This window comes from Phacochoerus africanus, chromosome 6 (genome assembly GCF_016906955.1).
Source record: "Phacochoerus africanus isolate WHEZ1 chromosome 6, ROS_Pafr_v1, whole genome shotgun sequence".
In the NCBI taxonomy this organism is placed as follows: Eukaryota; Metazoa; Chordata; class Mammalia; order Artiodactyla; family Suidae; genus Phacochoerus; species Phacochoerus africanus.
In genome coordinates this window covers 67,048,725-67,068,168 of record NC_062549.1, presented here as the reverse complement: position 1 = coordinate 67,068,168, position 19,444 = coordinate 67,048,725, and the positions used below count along the sequence as shown (strand labels likewise).

General features: G+C 39.8%; 1 protein-coding gene across 1 annotated transcript in view; it reads left to right on the top strand.

Moving 5' to 3' along the window:
• The window catches only part of PREX2 (phosphatidylinositol-3,4,5-trisphosphate dependent Rac exchange factor 2), a 280,051-nt gene that overhangs the window by 177,087 nt on the left and 83,520 nt on the right, over positions 1-19,444 (top strand). The window contains exons 27-32 of the mRNA XM_047783794.1: positions 3,102-3,196; positions 4,293-4,375; positions 4,972-5,062; positions 5,707-5,835; positions 8,151-8,192; positions 15,392-15,609. Coding sequence (XP_047639750.1) covers positions 3,102-3,196; positions 4,293-4,375; positions 4,972-5,062; positions 5,707-5,835; positions 8,151-8,192; positions 15,392-15,609 — 658 coding nt within the window. The remainder of the gene's footprint in view (positions 1-3,101; positions 3,197-4,292; positions 4,376-4,971; positions 5,063-5,706; positions 5,836-8,150; positions 8,193-15,391; positions 15,610-19,444) is intronic.

The window sequence follows — 19,444 nt, the reverse complement described above, 5'->3', positions numbered from 1 at the left end:
TAGCCAGTGGATTTGGTTCTTTTGCTAGCCTCTCTGACCAGCTTTGTGCATTTTTTCTCCTCTACATGTCCTCTGTACAATGTAGGTAGGACCGCAGTCAGAGAGAACCAAGAACTGGGTGGCTCGAAGAGCAGAAGTTTGTTTATTTATGATCCTACAGTACTAGGGCTGACAGTCCGAAATCCAGATGTCAGCTGGGCTGGTTCTCTGCAAGGGCAGTGAAGGAAGGCTCTGTCCCCGTCTCTCTTCTTGGCTTGCAGATGGCTATCTTCTCCCTCTGTCTCTTCCCATCCTTTTTCTCCCAAGCATGTCACCATGTCCAGATTTCCTCTTATAAGAACACCAGTCATACTGGATCAAGGTTCCCACTAATGACTCATTTTAACTTGATTACCTCTGTAAAGACCCTCCCTCCAAATAAGGTCATGTTCTGGGATACGGAGTGTTGGACGTAGGAATTTGGACTCAGATGCAGTGCAACCCATAACGCCTTCCCTCCAAACTCTGTGGTCATCTTCTTACCAGATGCTTGAGTGATGGTTCCTCCGGTGAACTCCCTTCATTGAATGTTTTTCCCCCCTTTGAATCCTCACATCTCTGGACACCTCCCTGAAGCTGGTGGTAACCTGCCTTGTGTGCTACGTGTGCAGCTTCAGAACCTCCCGTTTTATTCACATTAACTGAAGACTGAAACTGTCTTATTCGCTCTTATTCATTACACAGTGTTTTACAATGAAAAGCTATTTAGCAATTACTGTAAAATCAAAGTTGTCTCACCAGCGATGTTTACCACAAACTAATAGCTCACATTAAAAACATATTTTTACCAGACACTCGGGGGAACAGGATGTTTTCACGTAATTCCTCCCATGAGCCTCTGTGGCAGGTTCGGATATTAACTGCATTTTATATCTAAGGAAGCTGAGGCCCACAGGAGTCATACAATTTACCTATGAAGTCAGGTGCTCTGGCTCACAGTTGATTAACCACTCTACTGTTCCAGCTTCTATGTGAAAAGGATTTCAATGAATACATGCATTAATTATACCTAGGAATTTAATAATATATGAAACCATTCATTTTTACAATTTCATTTTTTTTGAGCTTCTAAGGAGACCAGTATGATCTTGAATAAGAACCTGTGGTTTCTTCCAAAGGGAAAGTACAGATCTAAAAATACTTTCTTGGAGTTCCCATCTTAGCTCAGGGGAAATGAAACTGACAGGTATCCATGAGGATGCATGTTTGATCCCTGGCTTCGCTCAGTGGGTCGGGGATCTGGAGTTGCTGTGAGCTGTGGTGTAGGTCACAGATGTGGCTTGAATCCTGTGTTGCTATAACTGTGGTGTAGGCCAACAGCCATAGCTCCAATTCAACCCCTAGCCTGAGAACTTCCATATACCACAAGTGTGGCCCTAAAAAGCAAAAGATCAATCAATCAGTAAATAAATAAAATGAAAATACTTTCTTACCTCAACTTCTAGTCATCAGATAATTTAACTCACTCTCAGATTCCCTCTAGGATAAAACAGGACTTTTAAATATAAATTTATTTATTTGTTTTATTTTTGGTCTCTTTTTTTTTGGCTTTTTAGGACCAAACACGTGGCATGTGGAGGTTCCCAGGCTAGGGGTCCAATCAGAGCTGTAGCTGCCAGCCTGCACCACAGCCACGGCAACTCAGGATCTGAGCCATGTCTTTGACCTACACCACAGCTCATGGCAATGCCAGATCCTTAACCCACTGAATGAGGCCAAGGATGGAACCCGAGTCCTCATGGATGTTAGTCAGGTTCATTAACTGCTGAGCCATGATGGGAACTCCTTGAATATAAATTTAAAGCTGAGTCTTTTTTACTTATTTTGAAAGGAAAACAAATATTTTGTTTCCCTCACTATTCCTGAAATCTGTCTTGTGTCCATATTCATAAACAAACATTTCAATCTTTCTTTCCCTCGATGTTCACCATTATCAAGCCCTTACCTGGTGTGATGTCCTGTGCTGGGCATTGGGGTGGAGACAAGTGCCATCTTCCTGGTGGAGGAGCTCAGAGCACAATTGATAAGTTATCGTTTAAGTTACCGGAAAATGTTGAAAGGCTGAAATCATGAAACCAGACTTTTTCTCTCTTAACCAGTCAACTCCAGGTCTATACCATCAAATGGATTATGATGAATTTGAAGTTTTGTTTGACTCCAGTAGATAACTACACATTTAAAAAATTCATTTAGGGAGTTCCCATTGTGGCTCCATGGATTAAGATCCTGATGTAGTCTCCATGAGGATGAGGGTTCCATCCATGGCCTTGCTTGGTGGGTTAAGGATCCGCCATTGCCAAAAGGTCATAGATGCGCCTGAGATCCAGCATTGGTATGGCTGTGGTGTAGGCCTGCAGCTGCAGCTCCAATTCAAGTCCTAGCCTGGGAACTTTCATATGCTGCAGGTGTGGCCATAAAAAGAAAAAAAATTAAATAAATGAATAATTCATTTAGGATTAGATAATATGATTTAAGAAAATTTGAAATATGATTGAACGTAAGCTCCCCCCCCTTTTTTTTTTCTTTTTAGAGCAGCACCCATGGTGTATGGAAGTTCCCAGGTTAGGGGTTGAATCTGAGCTACAGCTGCTGGCCTGTGCCAACAGCCACAGCAATGCCACATCTGAGCTGCATCTGAGATCTATGCCTCAGCTTGTGGCAGTGCTGGATCCTTAACCCACTGATCGAGGCCACCAGTGGTCAAACCTGCATCCTCATGGGTACTAGTTGGATTCTTAACCCACTGAGCCACAACAGGAACTTCTAAGATCCTTTTTTAAAAATAAGATAATTGGGAACTCTCTGGTGGCCTAATTGTTTAAGGATCCTGCATTGTCACTGCTGTGGCTCAAGTTTGATACCTGGCCCGGGAGCTTCCACATGCTGCAGGAGTGCCCCCCAATTAAAGTAAGATAATATGTGAGTTGAACAAATGTATCTTTCACATACATGTCTATAAAGCATCTTCATAAATGTCACTGTGTCATAATACATTTATCCCATAAGAAGTGGAGGGAAGCTTTGTCAAGGGCACAGTTACAGTGACATCTTCATTCTTCCAGCGACTGCAACAGCAACCGGAATTCCATTGCCTCCTTCACCAGCATCTGTAGCAGCCAGTGCAGCTCGTATTTCCACAGTGACGAGATGGACTCAGGTGCGTTTGGTGAAGGCACATGAGTTTTTTGATGCTAGGCTTAAAGGATGAATTGGTCTTGATCCTTGTACGTTTTTCCTTTTTTTCAGCCAGCCTCGGTGGCCACATACCTTGCCTTTTGGCTTTACCTGCTTGCAAAAGTTAATTTCCCTATCCCTTTATAGACAGAGTGATTTTTTTTTTAAAAGATGGAAGAAACGAACTAATTTTTGTGTGAATATGAGATGTTTTATGGTCTTTCTTGTCCTTTATTTTTTTTTGGGGGGGGGTCTTTTTTTGTCTTTTCGAGGGCCACACCTGCAGCATATGAGGTTCCCAGGCTAGGGCTCAAATTGGAGTTGTAGCCGCCAGCCCACGCCAGAGCCACAGCAATGCCAGATCCGAGCTGCATCTGCGACCTACACCACAGCTCAAGGCAACGCCGGATCCTTAACCTATTGAGAGAGGCCAGGAATGGAACCCGCAACCTCATGGTTCCTAGTTAGATTCGTTTCCGCTGTGCCGCAGCGGGAACTACCTATGATCTTTCTCTGATACTGTGAAGGATAATGGGGACACAGGCAGTAAGTTTTACTGGGACAGGGGGCATTGCTGACTATGTATGTTGAGAGGTGGGGTGTGGGCTTTGAAACAGGATTTTGACAGTAGCAGCTCTTGAGCCAGCCTGACGTGTGGGTGATGGGGAAAGGGGTGACAAGAAAAAGATATAAAGAAGAAGATATAAATATCTCACAAATGTTTTATTTTGTGTATGCTCCAAACAAAGACTTTGCATGCAACCGGGAAAAGTCTTAAATTTGAAATAGGCAGTTTCTTCCAACTATTCGACCATTAGAAAAATGCACCATCTGAAAGAATCATTAACGTGGGTACCACAGGGTTCCTTCCTGTGCGACACTCTGCTTTCCCCTCGGCTTCGAAGGAGCAATCATCTGCTGTCTAATAGCTATTACAGCTTTGGGGATTCTTTTTCCAAACATGAGGACTAATGAATGGAATAATAGCTCGTGTTGAATTCTTTTTTACTTTATTTACATTAAAGTGCTTTGGAATGTTAAACATAAGGTAAATGTTTGGTTTTTTTTTTTATATTTAGGCGATGAACTTCCCCTGAATGTTCGCATTTCACATGATAAGCAGGACAAGATACACAGTTGCCTTGAGCATCTTTTCAGCCAGGTACGGCTGGGACAGGCGTGGGTATTTTTTTCACAAAACCATCAGGAATGTCCTTTTCAGGCATAGGAAAAGAAGTTTGGAGTTAGAAGAAAAGGCTTTGAGCTATTCTTTTTATTCTTTCTTTGTGGGTTTTCAAATTCCTTTATGACATTTCTGGCTCAACTTCATCCCTAATTTCAAGAAGCACAAGATTATCTTGGTGCTCATGTATGTGGGTATTGTGCATTTTTTTAAAAAAATGCATATCTATAACCAAAAATCATAGTGTAGAACTCTTTACCACTTTGAAAGGGATTATGGTAACTTTTAAGTTTTTTGTTTTTTAAATAATTCTAGAACTCCTACCCCTTTGGTAAAGTGAATTTATATTTTGTATGAATATAGGGTAGGCTAGTAAGAGATGTCATTGTAAATGTTATTAACTGAGTTTATCCCAGTATATATTTAAAGATAGATTTTGCTAGCAGCATGGGATTTCAAAAATAATGGTTGCTTTAAGGGGAAAAAAGGTTATTTTACAAAACTTGCTCTTGGAAATATCTTTTATGCATAATGAGAAGTTAGGAAACTCTTAGACATGTCTGCTGTCATGATAGGTGGATTCCATTACCAATCTCCTGAAAGGCCAAGCTGTTGTGAGAGCCTTTGAGCAAACCAAGTACCTGACGCCGGGTCGAGGATTACAAGGTAAGGTTTAAAAGGTGACTATTAGAGGCAATTGGGAAACAAAAGTGGGAGACAGTGTAATCATACAGCAAAAGCATGGCATGAGAAGAAAAATTCTGGTTGCTCAAGTTTCACAATTCACTTAATACTACTTCCATTTTGACAATTGTTGAATATATATATATATATATATATAAACCAGTATAGGACCTTTTAGATTTCTTTGAAACTTTAAAAAGTTTAATGCCCATAGGGGCCAAACCGAATGAGTTAATTGAAGAGCTGTAAGTGCTGAGTCGCTTTTGCTGAAATCAGGCTTCAAGCCTACTCGGTGGTAGCCCAGTGGTGGAGACTGGGCTTTGGGCATGGGGGTTGCCAGGCAGAACCAAGCCCTAGAGCTACTGCTTTCTGACATCCATTTTGGGATGTTGAAAGCGAGTTTTTATCTAAATTTGCTCCTGTGTGTAAACACGTATAAGAAGACAATAATATGATTTAGATTTTAGATTTAACAGATTTTTTTTTTTTCTGTGATAGAGCTCAAGAAATTACTGCCATGATGCTAGGTGAGGACCACAGGAATGAAAGAAAAAGGATTCTGTAGTTTATGGGCTTGTGAACTGGTAAATGGTTGAGACTTAAGAGCACTTTTCTGTGTTTTTTAGAGTTTCAGCAGGAAATGGAACCAAAACTGAGTTGTCCAAAAAGGTTAAGGCTTCACATCAAGCAAGATCCTTGGAATCTTCCCAGCAGCGTCCGGAATCTTGCTCAGAACATCAGAAAATTTGTTGAAGGTCAGGATGACAAGCAAAGAACATCGCATGACATTAGCAATGCTCGTTTAAAAACCCATTAAACCCCTAAGTTCAGTCGTGCCCTGATTACTTTTTGCAGTGGTTCATCTTATGAGGAAAATAAAAGGACCAAAAAGGGTGAGTGAGGGCAGAGGAGGGAAAGAAGGAATCAGATTGCAGAACCTTGTGTTCCGAGAATCTAAACCGTGTGGACTGTATCACAGAGAATATTCTCAATGAATAAAATAAGGGCTCGCACTTAGGAAAATAGATGGAGCTTCATATTTCACAGTATGAAAAATACCGCACATATTTCTAAAAGATTTGCCAAAGGCATGAAGCTGCATTTCATGGGAAGTCTAAAATATATCTATTGTAAATCTGCGAGAAATAAAATAATTAGATAGGTAGCATCATTAGGTTTTAAGTTTCTCTCCCAGAAGGGTTTGTCTAAGTTGTTTGTTAGCAAGTGTGAGATTGTTTACTCCACGTCCTATACCTGGTACAACCTCTAATTGGAGATGTCAAACTTCGCGACAACTCCAGCGAATCTGATTGCGTGTTGTTCAGGGTCAGAGTTACTAAGGAGAAAATCCTGAGCATTTCCAAAATGGTTATGGTGAAAAAGATGAAATGAGACATTTGTTTAAATTTTTAATCAAGTCTAATGCAGTGATTTTCTTCCCAGTATTAGACCAGTGGTTGGCAACATCTAGAAAGTTTTCGGTGTCCCAATCATGGGTTTGCTACTGGCATCTACTGGGTAGAGGCCAGAGCTGCTGCTAAACATCCTACAAGGTACCCGCCAGTCCCTCCCAGCAAAGCATTATTTGGTCCAAAATGTCCATACTGCTAGATTGTTTGATATTTATTCTCTACTACAGCCCCTTGCTAGCAGTATTTCCCACTCCTAGAAAATGTATTTACTCCCTTGACTATTAACTTTTTTTTTTTTTTAATTTTTTTGCTTTTTTAGGACTGTACCTGCGGCATATGGAAGTTCCCAGGCTGGGGGTCGAATTGGAGCTATAGCTGCTGGCCTACGCTAGAGCCACAGCAACAAGGGATCCAAGCCTCGTCTGTGACCTACACCACAGCTCATGGCAATGCTGGATCCCCAACCCACTGAGCGAGGCCAGGGATCAAACCTGCATCTTCACGAATACTAGTGGGATTCATTTCTGCTGTACCACACAGGAACTACTGAACTTTTTAAAAACCATTTTTAAGACTCTCTTCAAAGACTTCTATGCCAGCTTTAGCCAGATCCAGATTGCAATAATAATAGTGCTTCACAGGTACAGAGCGCTTTAAATAATTTCCCAAGGCTTTCAATATAAAATTCCCATTTTTTTATACACAGTCCTATAAAATAGATAAGATAGATGTTATCATCACTTATGAAGGAGTGAGTTGAGACTCAATGTAGAGTAAGAATTTTCTAAAAATGACAAAACTGGTATGCAATAGATGGGTCTATTAATTTCATTTTTTTCTGTCATTTAGGGAAGTATCTCGACCTAATGATAAGAAAGGCACACTGTGTGTGTGTATGTATACTCATAGTATATATGAATATATATATATATCTAATAAGTAATGCACAATATAATCCACAATAAAATATACCCTACATGCATATTTATTTTAATATATTTATACATTATATTATCTAGTACTTGTATATTATATCTATAATCTTCACAAGTGTAAATAATTAACAGTACTCTTTTGACAGTTTGTTGATTAAGACCATAATGTTGTAGGCATTTGGAGACCACCATATAAGCTACAATAGCTAGGATGACCTATGGAGGTGGTAGGATTTGAATTGTTTCATTAACTCATATAATTCAGATTCTGGAAGATATTTTAGGGCCTTGAGCAGTGAGTAGAATGTGTGTGGGTAGATAGGCAAAAATAACCTGTCAAGAGAATGGATGGGATTTTTATCATCTAAGGTAAAAAGGTTGTGCTAATTTTCATTTTTTAATTTATTTTAAAATTTTCATTTTGTTCTCGTTTTTTGCTTTTTAGGGTGGCACCTGCAGCATGTGGAGATTCCCAGGCTAGGGGTCTAATCAGAGCTGTAGCCGTTGGCCTACACCACAGCCACAGCCACAGCAACGCTGGATCCTTAACCCACTGAGCGAGGCCAGGGGTCAAACCCACAACCTCATGGTTTCTAGTTGGATTCATTTCTGCTGCACCATGACAGGAACTTGGTTGGGTTAATTTTTACTTCACAGTTAAAATGTGATGTTGGTTGCAGAAAAAGACTGAACAACTGGCTGGTATGTTTGCTTTCTCTGCAGAGGTAAAGTGTAGGATACTCCTGGCTCTTCTTGAATATTCAGGTAATATTTTACATTATTTTTACTATTTGGAATGATTGTAGCCCATGACCTTAGATGTCCTATGATATGAAGGCAGTGCCTTCAACTGTTTATAAAATAGATGGAAATATCTCTACCTTCTCTAAAGCCTTGCACAGATTTAAAAAAAAAAACAAAAACTTAGTTTTGATAAAAACATAACTCATATGCTCATTTTTAATTACAGGTAAAAGCATGAAAACATATAAAAATATATATTAATACAAAATGTAATTAAAACAGAGAAAGGGAACAGGTTTTGGTAAAGTTAATTGTACAAATAGGTTTTACTGTGAAACATTAACTTTTGTTTATAAACAAGGATGTAGGCAGCCTCAGGTTCAAGGAGAAATAGTCTGTGCTTTTTTAAAATTTTATTTTATTTTTACTAGAGTACAGTTGATTTACAGTGTTATGTCAATTTCTGCTGTACAGCATAGGGACCCAGTCATATTTATGTACATTCTTTTTCTCCTACCTTCCATCATATTCTATCCCAAGAGATTGGATCTAGTTCCCTGTGCTATCAAGAGGACCTCATTGCTTATCCACTCTGAATGTAATAGTTTGCATCTAACCCCCAAATCCCTGTTCATCTCACTCTCCCCCCTCCCCCTTGGCAACCACAAGTCTATTCTCTATGTCTATGAGTCTGTTTCTGATCTCAGTCTAAATCATATTAGAAGGGCATGGCACAGAGAGAGGAAGAATTTGTGGCCACGTTTACAGTCTACCACACTGGGAAAATTTAAATTATAAATGAATGGATGAGCCATATTAACCAAGAGGGCTTTTTGACTGACTAATAATAATAACAAAAACTGGGTAACTGAAGCGGACAACCCTAATGTCAGCACCACCAGGTCTTTACTATGGACAATGCTCAGAAATCTGTGGGTCCAACCACAGCTCTATGCCTATTGTCCTAGAACTGGTTCTATTAAAATGTTTCGAAAAATAATCAGCTTACATTTTTTGAGCTTTCATAAAGGCAGCATGGTTGGTGGAACCCATTTTTGTGGATTTCATTGAGTTTTCCCAACTACTCTGTGAGAATATTATTGTTTCCACAGTCTTAAAGATGAAGAAATCTACATTCAAGCAGAATAATAATAACTAGCAAATGGTAGTCAGTTAACACATATTTTGGGGCAACTGGAAGATTAGCTGAATAGATGCCTTATTGGGCATCTATTGTAAATACTAAGTGGCAGTTTTGAAATAGAAAGTTAGTTCTGGGAGTTCCCGTCGTGGCGCAGTGGTTAACGAATCCGACTAGGAACCATGAGGTTGCCGGTTCGGTCCCTGCCCTTGCTCAGTGGGTTAACGATCCGGCATTGCCGTGAGGCGTGGTGTAGGTCTCAGATGTGCCTCGGATCCTGCGTTGCTGTGGCTCTGGCGTAGGCCAGTGGCTACAGCTCCGATTCGACCCCTAGCCTGGGAACCTCCATATGCTGCGGGAGCGGCCCAAGAAATAGCAACAACAACAACAACAAAAAAGACAAAAAGACAAAAAAAAAAAAGAAAGTTAGTTCTACTAATTTGGAATGCAAAGTTAGTTCTACAATTCCAGAAGTGGTCCTGGAATGCATTGCTTTATTTATTAATATTCAGGTGGGCATTCTTATTTTCATTTCAGTTTTATTTTTCTATTCCTATCATAATTCTCCTTTTTCCTATTTAATTTACCCACTTTTTTTTCTCTATGAAATTTGAATGGTACCAACCATAGCCAAAGTACTCCATATTGTTAGCTACAAAATTATGCTTTTCTCTTGCAAAGAGTAGCCTGTGTCTGCTAAATATTATGCCTAATTGCTTTTATTCCTGTCTCTCTGTCCATTCTCTTTTTGTTTCCTTGTTTATTTTGCTTTCTTTTCCCTACAGTCTCAGGATAATGATGGATTACTTGCATATCTAGGAAACCATCTCATTCTTTCTTTGTCAGCAAGCTTGCTATGGAACTTGAGCTTTTTAAATAGCTGAGATTCAGTGATGTGTTAATATTTTAAAACATGTTTGTGGAAGATGAATTTAAGTAGATGCTTAAATACTGAAATGAAACGGAAGCCTTTGATAGATTAAAATCCATTTGTTTTGAGTGTATTCCCTCTACAGGGGAATTCTTATCTTCCAAATAACAAACAAGCTGTCACAAAAAAGAGAACTCTTGCTTTTCTTCTTTTACTAGAAACTGGAGGCAGCTGTTATGATTCTTGCTATAGTTCTTATTAATAAAAATGATGAATGAGAATAATTTTGGTAAAGTATGGATACATGAATTTCAAACAGCTGCATAATTAAAAGCAAAAAAGAAGTTCTGTATGTTTTTGCTGGGAGCTCACTTGGTGGGTTTCTTTCTTTCTTTCTTTCTTTCTTTCTTTTTTTATTTTTTTAAGGGCTGCACCCATGGCATATGGAGATTCCCAGGCTAGGGGTCGAATCCAAGCTATAGCTGCTGGCCTACACCACAGCCATAGAAACGCCAGATCCAAGCCATGTCTGTGACCTACACCATAGCTCACGGCAATGCTGATCCTTAACCCACTGAGTGAGGCCAGGGATCAAACCCGCAACCTCATGATTACTAGCCGGGTTTGTTAACCACTGAGACATGACGGGAACTCCTAGGTTTGTTTCTTTATCATGATATTCCTAATCTATTCAGCAATAAAACTGGAGCACCAATGTGCCAGCCACCATGCTAGATGCTAAAGAAAAGAGGAATCACACTAATATCCCTGTCTAATTTCACCTTGCTAAGTGCTTTATATGTTTGTATCCCATTTATCTTTATTGCACATCTAAGACATAGGAATAACCCCTCTTTTACAAATAGGGATTTGATACCTAGAATTGCGTAGTTTAAAATTGGTGGGATGGGTAGTTGAAAAGCAGATTATCGCCTCTAAAGTCCTTGAGCATAAATCTCTTGATATGTTACTTCCCCTGGTGATGTCCTGACAACCCATTAGGGAGCACAAGCATGTTGGCAAGCTTTCACAGTGCTGCATCATTAGCCCTCCAGTAGAGGGTTAGGGTGGGGGTGCAAAGCCCGTGGGGGTGCAAAGAAGCGCACACACTTCCTGAAGGAGAGGGGACATTTCACAAGGGGAGATAATATTTCAGTAGCTCAGTGAGTTGATTCTAGAAGAATGATTTCGAGTTTGCTGGGTGGAGAGGGGAGGAGGGTGGCCCGCGGCCAGAAGGCCCAGGGTACAAGGTGTAGCCTGTAAGAGCATTTTTTTTTTTTTTTGTCTTTTTGCCTTTTCTAGGGCCGCTTCTGCGGCATATGGAGGTTCCCAGGCTAGGGGTTGAATCGGGAGCTGTAGCCACCGGCCTACACCAGAGCCAGAGCAACGCAGGATCCGAGCCGCGTCTGCAACCTACACCACAGCTCACTGCAATGCCGGATTGTTAACCCACTGAGCAAGGCCAGGGATCAAACCCGCAACCTCATGGTTCCTAGTCGGATTCATTAACCACTGCGCCACGAAGGGAACTCCTTTTTTTTTTTTTTTTGTAAGAGCATTTCTAAGGCTGTTTCATGTTGAAGGCATTCTGAATTGTGCCATGTGCTTCAAAGAGGTCTGTACAGCTATGGTTCTCACTGCTTTCAGACCCACTGTTTTAATACATTCTCACAACAACTCTGTGAAAATTGTCGCTGGTGGAAGAAAAATGGCAAAAGCAGTGTGTTGAGAAGCTGTGAATTTAAGTTGGAGATAGATTGTAAACACCTCCCTCTGACACGCTTGAGTTTTCTGCCTTTGTTACTCACATGAGATGGTAGCATGTTCAAAGTTACTTGAAAAGCTCTTAATATGTGAAAGGCATTTGAAATCTATGCAGACAAAGTCATTTACTCTCTGTTAAAAATAGGAGCATGGCAATTGAAAATAACCTCCTGGGACTTCCCGTCGTGGCGCAGTGGTTAACGAATCTGACTAGGAACCATGAGTTTGCGGGTTCGGTCCCTGCCCTTGCTCAGTGGGTTAACGATCCGGCGCTGCCATGAGCTGTGGTGTAGGTTGCAGACGCGGCTCGGATCCCGCGTTACTGTGGCTCTGGCGCAGGCCGGTGGCTACAGCTCCGATTCAACTCCTAGCCTGGGAACCTCCATATGTTGCAGGAGCGGCCCAAAAAATAGCAAAAAAAAAAAAAAGACGAAAATAACCTCCTGCAGTAATAAACATGTATTAAATGTTTTTCATTTGAAAACATGTTGATTTTAAGACTTAAATGGCAGTGCAATCCAAGGGCATCTTTCATATCTACCTTGTCACTGCTGTGAGCATAGACCTGGCCGTGGCCTCTACCTCTTCATACCCCGAGTAATTGATTGCAGTGTTTAATTACTCTGGAGCCTTTAGTGGTAAAAGTTTGAAGTAATGAATGGATACCACGTATATGAGATCAGTTCTGATTTGATAATGAGGTTGAATGAAAAAGCTTTTAAATTTTTTATTTTAGTATAGTTGACTTACAATGTGTTAGCTTCAGGTGTACTGCAAAGTGAATCAAATATATATATACATATATATATATACATATATATATATATATACACATATATATATATATGAGATTATTTTCCCTTATAGGTTATTATAGAATATTAAGTCGGTACTATACAGTAGGTCCTTGTTGTTTATCTATTTTATGTACAGTAGTGTGTTAATCACAAACTCCTCTAATTTTAAGGAGTGGTAATGCATATAGACTATGGTAGCAGAGAATAGAATAAACATTTAAGTATCCTTTTTTATTATTTTGTTGTGCCCATGGTATCTGGAAGTTCCCCAGCCAGGGATTGAACCTGACCCAAGCTGCTGCAATAACAATGCCAGATCGTTAACCCACTGTGCCACAGGAGAACTCCCTAAGTGTCCTATTTTTGCTAGTAAGAAGAAATTTGTTAATTTCTTCTTAAAAGCAATTTTTGCAGATAATTATTTCTATTAGTGGCAAAGTTACTAACCTTTGTGATTTCTTCTAAAGCTTCCAGTGGAACCAGATCTTTCCTTTTCTAGACCTTAGTTTTCCACTCTTAATATCAGCAATGTCTTTCCAATTAGATTTTTATTAAGAAATTATTCTTGGGTTATAGGTGGGTGTATTCCTGCAAAAGCTACTGAAGTAGTAGTTTTTTTTAATTTCCCATATTTTCTGCTTTACTATAGCACAACTGAAAAGCAAAGCAAGAATGTACAAGAAACATAGAGGGAGCTTTTTACCTACTGAGTTTCTGCCTTGAATCTCTACCTGCATATAGAATGACCAGCCATCTGTTTTTGTTTTGGTTTGGTTTTTGTTTGTTGATTTTTTTTTTTTCAGGCAGCACCCGAGGTACATGGAGGTTCCTAGGCTAGCGTTCGAATCGGAGCTGTAGCCGCTGGCCTATGTCACAGCCACAGCAACGCCAGATCCGAGCCACGTCTGTGACCTACACCACAGCTCGTGGTAACACTGGATCCTTAACCCACGAGTGAGGCCAGGAACCTGTGTCCTCATGGATATTAGTCAGCTTCGTTTCCACTGAGCCATGATGGGAACTCTGATGATCAGCTATCTGAATAAGTCAAACTTTTAAATCAAGTCATACTAAATCCAGTCATTTCAAGCAGCCAGAGAATGAGCTCATACATTTTCATTTCCCTTAATTCATTTGTTAGTTGCTCTACTATTTCATGATTTTCATTCAGTAAATATTTGTTGAATGTCGACGCTGTTAGAAATTATGCACAACAGAATAGGTGTTTTCTTTTCTCTTAGTTGAGAATTGCACAAAGTTCTTTCTTGGTTTAGCCATTTTATAGTTGCCTGTAAAACACTCTTTTCCATCTATCAGAATGGGGTCCGTGGTATATAACTACCTGAGGGAAATGTCTAACACATGTTGTTAGTTAAATTAATAAGTTGAACCCTATGGTTTTGCTGTCTTCAACTCAGCAGATTCATATAGTTCAATTTAATCAATTGATATTGTCATTATACAATTAAATATGTTAAATATTTAATCCTTTTTTTCTAATAAAATTTTCAAGAGTAGCTTTTACTAACAGGGAGACTGAGTAACAAGCAGCGATTACACGCTTTGGTGGTCACTAAAAACAGATGTTCAGTGTTCTTTGTAAAGTTAAAAATTGCGGTTTTTTTTAATCAAAAAGCAGGAACTCATCATTGAGTAAAGGCAGTATGTATATCTATGTTGTACACTAATTATTGACAATGCTTCTTCATTGCAGAAGATTCTGAGTCCTTAAAGTATTAGTACACTTTGGGGAATATGATGATTTTGACCTGTGTTGTTCTTCCAGTATAAGCAATTTTTCAATGTACAGAATGCATGGCTTAGCGTTTATATTGTCTGTTTAGTTTGTATACATCAGATGCCCCAGAAAAGTGAACTCTTGGGGATTGAGTTCTCAGTGGCACAGCTGCTTTCCATTTGAAAAACATGTGGCCCAGGACTGGCAGTTCAAAGGGTAAACATACCTTCAAAGGGGGTCAATCGAAAGTCCAGTTAAGTGATGGATGTGAATAAGAGGAAAATTCAATTTATGCTAAAGCTGTAAATATATTACTTATTTCAAAGAAATATAGGAATTTATGAACTGGACCTATTTATGGCTCATGAAATTGAATAGATGAATTCAAGAGATGCAAATTTGCTTATTGTTACAAGCAGCTAGACCTCGAACCTCTTCTCCTCATATGTGTTTCACGTTAATATTTGAATAGTTTAGTAAGTAATTTCTTGAAATTTAGTGTCAGTAATATGTGTTTTATTTGCCAGCAAAACTGAAAAATTGAACTTTGTTTCCTTTAGCTATTACGCCACAATGCATATTATGTTCCATCATGAAAAAATGTACATAAAATAAAGCCTTATTTTACTCCCTTGGGTTTTATAAAACAATTTAATGACTACAAAATAAACTCACAATATCAAATAAGAAAAATTATTTTCATATTTCTAACATTTTGTGATGTTCAGTGTTTTCTAAAAAGCATATTTTGCTTAAACACTTGTGCCCATTCATAGAGCTGAAATTCACATTTTCCTATGGTGTGTTTAGGGAAAGGGTGAAGTAACAGCGAGTGCAAACACTTAATGAGCTGATTTTATCCAGCTATGACATTTTTCCAAACTGTCTATATGTTCTCCTGGATCACAGACAGTGAGACGCAGCTCCGAAGAGACATGGTCTTCTGCCAGAGTCTCGTGGCCACAGTCTGTGCCTTCTCCGAGCAGCTCATGGCGGCCTTAAACCAGATGTTCGACAACAGCAAGGAAAATGAGATGGAAACTTGGGAAGCCAGCAGAAGGTGGCTGGACCAGATAGCGAATGCAGGAGTTCTTTTCCATTTTCAGTCACTTCTGTCACCGAATTTGGTAAGGAACCACAGCGCCTCCCACTGGCCATGCCAACGGTAACAGGCATTGGCATCCATTTCCGTTAAGTGATTATTCATTATTGTATCCACAGTCATCCAGCTTCTTTAAAAGTATACTTTTCCATGGGCAAATATAGTTTTAATAAGTTTGTGGAAGGTATTTCTTCTTTCCTGATTTTTATTTATTCTCGGTGGCTGCTAGAAGCTGTGAAAGCATCCATCTGTTACTAATTCCCACATCCCTCAGCACAGGCTGAGAAAGGTCAGCAGAGAAAAGAGGGTCTGTCTGCTGTGGGTCCCTATTTCCAGTCCAGAAGGAGGAGGCTGCCAGGAGCCCCGAACTCCCCCTGAGGTTGATGTTCTGGAACATGCTGTTGGAAGAGCTCCGAGGATTTGCATGCCATACTGTCTGACAATCTGTTTAAAATTTGCATGTGTTAAGTGATTTTATTTCCTTTCTTTGTATGCATGTTTGTCCTGTTGATTCTAAGAACATTGCCTTAATTACTGTAAAGTATTCCACGTCTATGCATCAGTTGTCCACAGTGGTGAGGAAGAAAGCATCTTGAAATAGTTGATAAAACTGTGATGAACGTAGAGTTTTTTCACATACACTTTCTGTGGTTCTGATCGTTGTCATGATGTACAAAGGCAAATATATTCACTTTATATAAACTTAAGGCACATGTTAAATATAACTGATTTGAAACACGAGATGCTGTTTTATCTGTTAAAGCATACATAGAAAATGGAGCGACCAAGTATCATGGTTGACTTTTTAAATGAACGTATATGAGTTTATACATCAAAATGATATTTTTCTTCAATGATATTGAAGGCAGGGAGTGGTGATTGCTGTACTTCATAATCATAAAAAGTTCTGTATTGATAAGGTAAGGAAATCCATTCACCTCAGTGAAATCCAGAGCAATAATTAGATTCTTTTGAAAAGACTGTATACCCCATGTGGGTAATCAATTTCTTATTAAGTTGCTAATATAACCATGTAAGAAAGATGGAGTTAATGAAAACTTTGAAATAAGATGCTTGAAAAGCATTTAAAAACAAAATATATGAGTTCACATCATGGCTCAGTAGTAGCAAACCCGACTAGTATCCATGAGGATGTGGGTTTGATCCCTGGCCTCGCTCAGTGGGTTAAGGATCTGGCATTGCTGTGAGCTGTGGTGTAGGTCTCAGATGTGGCTCGGATCTGGTGTTGCTGTGGCTGTGGCCAGTGTCTGTAGCTCCAGTTCAACCCTTAACCTGGGAATTTCCATCTGCCATAGGTGTGGCCCTAAAAAGACAAAACAAAACAAAACAACGAAAAACTAAAGAATAGAAAGGCAAATTGGTTAAAAAGCAGGCAAAGGCTTTTTTCTCCAAAGAAGATATAAAATGGCCAAAGAGGAGTTTCCGTCATGGCTCAGTGATTAACAAATCTGACTAGGAACCATAAGGTTACGGGTTCAATCCCTGGCCTTTCCCAATGGGTTAAGGATCTGGTGTTGCCATGAGCTGTGGTGTAGGTTGCAGACGCAGCTCAGATCCCGAGTTGCTCTGGCTCTGGTGTAGGCTGGTGGCTACAGCTCCGTTTAGACCCCTAGCCTGGGAACCTCTATATGCTGCGTGTGCGGCCCTAGGAAAGACAAAAAAGACAAAAATAAATAAATAAAATGGCCAAAGAGCACATGAAAAGGTGATCAACAGCATGAACCACTGGGGATATGCAACTCAGAACTGCAGTGAGCTACTCTGTCACAGTGCTGTGGATGGCTATAACCCAAAAGAGAGAGAGGCAAAAGTGTTGGCGAGGATATGGAGAAATTGTAACCCTCATACACTGCTGGGGGGGAGGGGGTAGAATGTAAAATAGTGCAGCCGTTTTGGAAAACAGTTTGGCAGTTCTTCAAAATGTTACACATGGAATTTCCATATGACCCAGAAATTCTACTCCTAGGTAATTCTACTCCAAGAGAAATGAAAGCTTATATTCTCACAAAAACACATACGCAAATGTTCCTAGCAAGGTTGTTCATAATAACTAAAAAGGAGAAACAACCCAAGTGTCCGTGAACAGATTGATGAGTGAATAAACAAGTTGAGGTAGGTCCATGCAATAGAATATTGTTCAGCGATAAAAAGGAATGAGGTACTGATACATGCTACAATATGGATGAACCTTGAAAACATGATGTTAAGTGAAATAGACTAGTCACCAAAGACCACATATTATTTGATTCCATTATTATATAATGTGCAAAATAAGCAAATATTAGAGACTGAACGTAGGTCAGTGGTTTCCTGGGGCTAAGGATTGGAGGAAGGAATATAGGGGCTGAATGCTAATGGGTACTGAGTTTCTTTTGGGGGTGGTGAAAATATTCTAAAAGTAGATGATGGTGATAGTTACACAAGTCTGTCTATACTAACAACCCCTGAGCTCGATATGTAAAATGGGTAATTTAGGAGTTCCCTCTGTGGCCCAGTGCATTAAGAGTCCAGTATTGCCACAGCTGTGGTATAGGTTGCAGCTGCAGCTTGGGCGGTAACGTCTATAGGCTGTGGGTGCAGCTTAAAAAAGAAAAAAAAAAAAGGATGAATTTTATGGTATATGAATTATATCTCAAGAAAGCTGTTTTTGTTTTAAATTAGTCTCATGAAACTATTACATTTATTAAATGAATTGATAAAAAAAAAAAAAACCCAAGGTAGTTTTTCAAAAAAGCCAGAGAAACCCATTGTCTTTCTGCCTCTGTAACAAGAGCCTAAGAGTCTCCTGGGACTGTGGAAGGCTCTCTGGGAGCTACAGGCACTGGCAGTTTGTGTGGCTCTAGGCTCTGAGCACAGTCCTAGGTCCTGGTGTATGGCTTTAGCCACATCTGCCGGTGACTTGTGCAGGTTATAATCAGAGCCAGCCTGTTAAGGACATTTCTTCTAGTGTGTATTCCTCTCAGCTAGAAAAGTGTAGATTTTTCAGTCCTGTCCTTCCAAATCCAGCTTCATAGTGTTTTTCAAAGGACTTTAGAAAGTACCAGTCTCAGAGTTCCTGTCGTGGCTCAGTGGTTAACGAATCCGACTAGGAACCATGAGGTTGCAGGTTCGATCCCTGGCCTTGCTCAGTGGGCTAAGGATCCGGCGTTGCCTAGAGCTGTGGTGTAGGTTGCAGACTCGGCTCAGATCTCGTGTTGCTGTGGCTCTGGCGTAACCGGCAGCTACAGCTCTGGTTAGACCCCTAGCCTGGGAGCTTCCATATGCCACAGGAGCAGCCCTAGAAAAGGCAAAAAGACAAAAAAAAAAAAGAAAGAAAGAAAAAAAAGAAAAAGCAAAAAAGAAAGTACCAGTCTCATGAACACCTGGCACTTACTGAGTACCATACACTATATTAAGCACCAAACCAAGATGCAGAGGTGATGATGCTCTCAACCTTTAGGTATCCATGCTGTCCTTCTTTGGGGTCTGGGGCTGCCTTAGTGATTTTTTCCCCCAAATAATGGGAATTCTTGACCATTTCTTTGACCCTCTGCTAATATGCGCCCCCCCTCCCACCTCGCCCCAAATATGGCTATAAGCTTACAGAGACTTTTTTAAATTCAGGGAAAGTGTGTTAAAATTATTATTTGAAAGGATCATCAATGTTCTTAAAGGAAACAAGTATCACCTTTAAAAGAAGTGTATGATAAGGGTAATTATTCTTTCATGAGGAGATTAGTAAAAGGCTTTAGATAATGCACTGAACTGCTGATAGAAGGGCCAGAATCCAGTACTAGGAAGATATCACTGAGCAAGGCACTAAACTTATCACATCTGAGCCTTACCTGCCTCAACTGTAA